General features: G+C 42.2%; 1 protein-coding gene across 1 annotated transcript; it reads right to left on the bottom strand.

Moving 5' to 3' along the window:
* Positions 1-633: 633 nt before the first annotated feature.
* Positions 634-4,955, bottom strand: LOC111670143 (uncharacterized). The gene is made up of 7 exons (XM_087179427.1): positions 3,635-4,955; positions 3,132-3,212; positions 2,914-3,003; positions 2,529-2,810; positions 1,476-1,639; positions 1,161-1,273; positions 634-1,086 (listed from the first exon to the last, which is right to left on the bottom strand). The coding sequence occupies exons 1-7, from the start codon at positions 3,693-3,695 to the stop codon at positions 957-959; spliced, it is 921 nt and encodes a 306-aa protein (XP_087035553.1). The 5' UTR covers positions 3,696-4,955; the 3' UTR covers positions 634-956.
* Between the last annotated feature and the right edge of the window lie 1,930 nt (positions 4,956-6,885).

Genomic DNA, 6,885 nt, shown 5'->3' with positions numbered 1-6,885 from the left:
ATGCACTTTCTATTTAACATGACAATTAGTTTAGACGCATCTCAAGAAATAACAGATGTAATGTGCGTTGTTAACGTTCCCCTGTGCACCGGCTACACTGTGTATGAACAGGTACATGCGGCTTCTTCTTCACGACAAATCTAGCGTTGCTTTTGTCCAGTTCTTCACTGTCTTCATAGTTTTGAAATCTGAAATGCAGCCACTCATCTGCCTTTGACTTCATTGGGACTTCGTCTGTCTCATGTCAGACTGACTTGTGTCGAGTAAACGAAGCCGCATTGGAAACAAAATCAGAGGAGAAGCTGCAGTGCAGGCACAGGTCAGGTGAAGCTAACAGGCTAGGCTATGAAAATGTAGCTCAGCTAGCTTCTATTTCTACGTGATGATCGGATCTTCTAGCGCTTAAAATTGTTTCTACATCTCAACAGGATTCTGCGAACTGTGGATATTTTATTTCATCACTTTGAGACAAAAAGAAGTGGTTCTGGCTCCAGCAGCTCTACACTCACACTCACCTGACCAGATCACGTGACCTTCTCTGTTTCACCTCAACTCGCTTGGAACTTCTGCAGAGATGGAATCAAAAAAAGTACCAGGTACTGTCGCAACGTTTGAGACTTTTGGACCCCACTGTATATTTATACATTTTATTGAAGTTTGCATAGAATAAACTACCAACACACAGCACTGACACACTATTAACAATCCAATAAAAGCATAAACCTGAACAAATGCTGTAGCAACAAATGTAAAGTCTATCTTCCTCGCTGCCTTGTTTTCACACCGTCCTTTTTCTATGATCATAATCTGATCTCATTGTGAAATTATTTACAAGCTAATACTTATGAATAAATCTCTCTTATGCTAGTTTTGGTAACAAAAGCTTCAGATCCAAAAGTTTTACTGATATTTTGACACAGTATTTTTAAACCAGTCGACGTCACTACAGTAACAACTTAAAGAGGCGGAGCGTTCTCCTCACAGATCCACGCATGTTTGACATCGCAGCTCTCGGCTCTCCATCCTTTGGTCTCTGTGACGGACATCGCACAGTGTCGGCTGCCACCAGGGGGCAGTATCCAGGAGCTGGTAGAGGAACACGGTAGTTAGATCGTGACTGACAGAGTTTATGATCAGTGGTATTTAGGACTGCGTCTTACTCTTCGGTCTCTTCATGTCCGTTGATCCAATTCCAGCTGCCGTCTTCAACTCTGAGGCCGATCCAGAAGCCGTTGGATCCGTGGCTGGCCAAAGTGCTGTTGTAGATGAATTCCTAATGATCACACAGAGAGAGAGATCACACCAGTTCAAACATCTTTCATGTGTTTTATTGAAGCTTTTACTCTGACTCTGCTAAAAGATGTAAATTATAGAGCAAAAAGAAACACGCGTTCACTGATGGTGCAGTTTTCTGGTTGCAGTGCGTTGGGCTCTCTGGGCCACCGTGGAAATCAGGTGTGTACAGCCTTAATCACCTTTTCCTCCGGAGAGTCTATAACAAACAAGTCTGCGTTTCTTCCTCTGCAGTCGTCTCGAGCCTCCTCCCAGGTCTTCAGATCAGGAGGGTCCCGGTGATCGATCGCATAGCAGCTGGACAGGAAGTGAATCCATCCAGTCTGACAGGGGTCGCTCTGTCTCTCTGAGAGAAACAAGAGACCGTCACTGATTACTGTACTGTGACATGATCACTGGTCAGTCCCTCCAGAAAGTTACGACGTCTCGATCACAATAATTAACGCAAATTCAACCAATCCCTGTGAATATTGCGCAACCTTTTAATTTTTGTCCAATCTCTGCAACTTTTCCACAAATTTGATCAAAAATCTTCAGTTTCATTGTTTTTTTGGGTTCATTTCTTTGGCACACCACCTTTGTCCCTTCCTCCCCCACATTGGACTTCCTTGTTGAGACCTTCAGGTTGCAATAAACTACCTTCAAGTACTCATTGACTCAGTTTTAATGCTTGATTTGTCACGTTACGGTTCCTGTCACCCCTAGCTCCAACTAAGGGATGTAACACCAACAAACATCACAGTTAAAGACCTTGTGAAGACGTTCAAAGATAGCTTTAAATAGCTTTGAAGCGCTGCAACATTGTGGTGGAACCACAGGTGCTGCTTTTACTCTCCAGATGAAATAAAATATCTACAGTTCAAATAATCTGGTTTATATTTATCTACATTTTGCGAGCTTAGAGATCCGATCATCACTGAAGAGTCATGTCATGTAGAGAGCTGATAAAAAACTAATGGTATTTAAGGTGTATTGATTGATTTCCAAACATCAATCACGCATCAAGTAACACTCGGGAAAACCTTCCATCTTAAATGATGCCGGTAGAAGTTAATTAGTAAAGATGGAAAGACTGAGAACATCCTGTTTTATAAGCAGAAATCATGGGATCTAGTTCTCCTGCACTTTCATTGCAAAAAACATCTAAAAACGTTGCAACTTTCATTGCAATTTTTAAGAAAAGCTGCTGCGAAAATCCTGCAGGGACTGACTGGTTATTTCTGGAGCTTACATACTTTTTCTGTTGTCATATCTCCACCAAGGTGATGAAAGAGTGTAGGGTTGACTGTTCCACCCTGTTGTTCTAGGTGTTATCGAGTGTTGAGGTACTGGTGTTGTAGTAATCCTGTTTTCCTCTCTCAGCCGGTGGTTTTCCTCTCTCAGCCGGTGGTTTTCACTCATGAGGTTTGTGATGTTGTCCTCTAAGACTCTGGATGCTTGTCTCAGTTCGTTTATCTGGACTTCCAGATCCTTCTGTTCCGTCTCATTGCTCAGTTTGGTGGAAATGACAGACGTAACTGAAGAACAGGAAGATGCAGAGAAAGAGAGAGAGAAAATGAATCTTCATCTGTCCTCTGCTCTGTTCCCGGAGAACATGAAGTGACTTGGGTTTATACTCACAGTGGATCCGGAGAGCCATGATCACCAACAGTATCACCCAACACACGGCCACAGGTGACCAGGACTTGGCGAAGGAGAGCGACTTCTTATCTGATGGGAACATAAGACTCTGATCAGCTTATATTCAGCCACATATTGATTTGGATTGATAGATATCTGCAGCTCAAACTGTTTTCTGTTTAATCAAAGTAAATTAGTAGATAGTGATAATCACATACCTGACGCCGGGGGGGCTGGGACGTCATTCACAGTGCACGTTGCTGCATTCACATAATCAGCCTCCTCATCCTCAAGCTCCTCTGAAACAACGCAGATCAAATACAAAAAGAATAATTAAAATATATTGAATTATTTTTTACAGTTTCCCCAAACGTATTGAGCAGAATTCAGAAATCAAAATGCAAAAGATGGTTTTAAACATTTAAAAAACATTTTTCTTGTTCGTCATCAAGCAGCAGGAACGGCGCCAGACAGTGAGGAAAAGACAGAACGATATTTCTCAGCGACAGCCAGTACGTTTCAGGAGGAATTCAGCAAATCTGCAAACAACGTGTTTAGATTTTTTTTATATTTAACTAAAATTATGATTTTTACTTCCACTTCACTAACGTTGCAGAAAACAGAGAAAACATGGAGACAAATCTCAGCCTCAAAGTCCTGAACGAGAATCAAGTTAATTCCTCAGAAACAGAGTTGGACGAAAGGTGGAGGGAAATCTTACCTGCAGACACAGAAACAGCAGGATTATGATTCTCTGTCAGCTCTTTGGATTTCTTCTTCATCTTGAACCATCTGTGTGACACGAGAACTGTGGGCTGTTTTATTCTGAGCCTCAGACAGTTGGGGAGGCGTCAGTCGGTTTGATTCATGTGTTGTTAAACTGAACTTCTGCTTTGAGGTTGTGATGGTGGTCTTACATCAAAACTCAATAATAGATGATTGTGTGATAACATGAATATTCTTTTCTGAGGAAGGATGACAAAGTAATGTTTGTATCCAGACGTATGTTCAGTCACTTTTCACATTTATTCTGTATTAAAAACATCCATGCATCCGCTCTTCTTCTTGCCCTGGGTGCATCTTCAGTTCTGCTTTGTGATTGTGACAATTTTAGACGGTTCACACCATGATGGTGTGACAGGAAGTCTGTTTAAAGATGTTCAAACCACGCTGCTGCTGCATTATAATCACGTACATTTCTTCTTTTTCTGTTGTCTCTAACTAATAATTATGATACGTCCCTTCCTGATGTGGCCGAGACACAACTACATCCTCCCCGAGTCCCAGGTCGCCACAGAGACTAGTGGATGTTAACTAAAGAGCTTTATAATAAACAAACCAAATATAACATAACCAAATTACAACAATTAAACTCCCTGACTAAGAAAAACAGGAGAAAAGGGGGTCAAAAGAAAATGGCGGTTCACCCTCTACTAACTCTGAAATACCACAAAGCTCTGGACAAAAGTTACTCAGATGTAGTTTCTCCACTGCACCATCTTGGTTCTTCATATTTGAGCCAATCAGCTGCAAGTTTCACCTCCTCGTCATACTAAGTTTCAGGCCTTTAGAGAAAAAACACACACGTCCGAAAGAACAATACGACCGCAGTCACTGAAACACATTTCATCCAAATAAACACTAAAGTCTACAGACCCTTCAACATAACAGCCACATGTCACTCTCACACCGCTGACTGAAATATCATCGTACGCTGTAACTTTAACGTTCCCCCGACGACCAGCTCCTGTGTCATGAAGCCCCTCACGCACAGGTCTCGTGATGTCACTTCCTGTTGTGTTGCTGTGCAGAAAATCGTCACCCTGTCTCATAAATATAGAAAGACCCTGTTGGACACGAGAAGTTCGTCTGTTAAACAAACCACTCCACACTTGTAGTTTAGTAGTAGTCCTGTCGTAACCATGGATACCTACATCTTAACCGCCTATGCCTGTCTACTTTGACCGAACCAAAGCGCCCCCACTACAGCCCCAGTTTGCATCTCTGAAACATAAAATAAACCCATGATTGTTCGTTAATAACTTATTAATAATAATAATAATAATATGGAATTAATGTTTAATAATGATTACACCTCACAGGTAAACACAAGTATGTGTGTGCGTGTGAGGCCACGGCGGCACACACACATCCAATCAGGCAGAATGAGTGACAACACAGCTGTGGGTGGACCGTGCCTCTGTAGGAACCTCAGCACAGATTCATGCACAGACAAACTTAAAGATTTCCACACATACTGCAGAAGCACTAATGCATGAGGAACACAACAGCACACACACACACACACACACACACACACACACACTCATACAGAGGGCTTTAATGTGCCGTTGGCTGGGTGTGGTGCCCTGACGGAGTTCATGAATTAACTGAACTCTTGAACTGTACTCTGGTATGTGGCAGACAGTCAGTCAGACAACCAGTCAGTCAAACTGCACAGCAAAAATCTGTCTTAACAAGTATAGCAGCATACGAGTCCTGAGATCTGACTCTGGAGGATGAAACGTTTCAGCTGATGTTTCGGCGGCTGATCTGCAGTTTGACGGAGGTTTGATAGAGAAGCTTCATTCTGGAAATCGCAGAAAATATTGACGTTGCGGAGAAAATGGTTCCTGGCAAAGAAAAGACAATCAGTGACATCTGGTCAGTGTGTTAAATAATCAATCAGTACAACAACCAGTAAATCTAATATCCTCCTCCTCCATCTTTACTCTGTCTTTGTCCCTGCGCTCATCACTCTATTTTATCCCCTTAAAGCTCCACATTTTCTTCTTCTGTGTTTTATTTTGAAGTGTTGATGCATGAAAAGATATATCTGCGGTTTTAAGACCCAAAAAGCATCTCAGTGTAGATTTACATCTCCTCTCAAGGTGTTATGTGTCGATCTCTGAGCCTCTCTTCTGATTGGCTGACTGTTTTCTGAGTTAACCACAGGTAATGATTTATTACTTTAGCCACTGGTCTCTAATATTATTATCTCTGGATGATATGTTGGGCTCCTAACATCCAAAGATTGTGCAACGTTTCCTTAGCGACAGAATGACGGCTTGGTGTTGTGTTGCTAATAAAGTGCTAATAATAAAGGTCGAACGGTGGATCCAGGTCTTCGGTCTGTGACTGTTTTGTTGCCCTCTGAGCGGCGATACTTCCTGTGGACCCTACAGTGACTCGGTATCGGAAAGTGTCAAAATGGCCCAACCTGGCTGGAGCTAGCTGCTTAGCATGCTAACTTCAGTAGATGAAAATAAGTGATAGAAATGGAAACAAAAACAAAAGGCTGCTTCCCACCTCTGGTGAGTGAAACAGTAAAAGTTTGATGCTGAACGTTGAATGTTTCGTTCAGACTTGTAAGTGAACAGCTGTTAATGCTAACATTAGCTATGTAGCAATAGCAAAACTTTGTGACTGTTGGCAGGTGTTTATACAGGAAAGCATTACGCGTCGGTCCACAACCACTCACGTCTGGACGCCGCGAATGAACCACATCTAACGGTGAAAGTGTCTTCCTGGTTCCAGATGGAAGATGTGGAGTTAACAGGCCTCCATCACCTGGTTGTGTGCATGAAAAATTACAGGAAGAGGAAGTTGTGTGAAGACTGAAATAATAAAAACTTCAGAGGAAAGTTCAGACCTTCACTCCTCTGCACACCTGGACCAAGCCCATTCAGATTCCTGGAGTTTCAGATCCTGTTAGCACTTTAACTGAGGCCTTCAGCTTCATACTGTGATCCCAAAAATACTCCGTCTTCATATTATTTTTAGAAATGTTTTTTTCCCCAACAACAAAGATTTCTCATCAGCTGGTTTGAGGCTGTTCGTAATCTCTGTGGGTAAAATCAAAAAGCAAGTACAAACAAGCGAGGGTCAATGAACTCCTGAAATGTGAATTTAAATGTTTGGCAGACAACTTGGTCCGTGTAAACATGTTGGAGCCGAATCCGGGAAGGTCAG

This window comes from Seriola lalandi, unplaced genomic scaffold (assembly GCF_002814215.2).
Source record: "Seriola lalandi dorsalis isolate HSWRI2012SDOR001 ecotype SW California unplaced genomic scaffold, Sedor1 jcf7180002054837, whole genome shotgun sequence".
In the NCBI taxonomy this organism is placed as follows: domain Eukaryota; kingdom Metazoa; phylum Chordata; class Actinopteri; order Carangiformes; family Carangidae; genus Seriola; species Seriola lalandi.
The sequence above is the reverse complement of the archived record's forward strand: the minus strand, read 5'-3'. Positions and strand labels throughout refer to the sequence as shown.

What these genes read in the sequence shown, in the direction of transcription:
- LOC111670143 (XM_087179427.1), bottom strand. Translation starts at nt 3,695, where the DNA reads ATGAAGAAGAAATCCAAAGAGCTGACAGAGAATCATAATCCTGCTGTT. An exon ending in TGCTGTTTCTGTGTCTGCAG is followed by an intron (nt 3,213 to 3,634) that starts GTAAGATTTCCC and finishes GCGTTGTTTCAG; the next exon opens with AGGAGCTTGAGGATGAGGAG. An exon ending in GGACATGAAGAGACCGAAGA is followed by an intron (nt 1,087 to 1,160) that starts GTAAGACGCAGT and finishes TTCCTCTACCAG; the next exon opens with CTCCTGGATACTGCCCCCTG.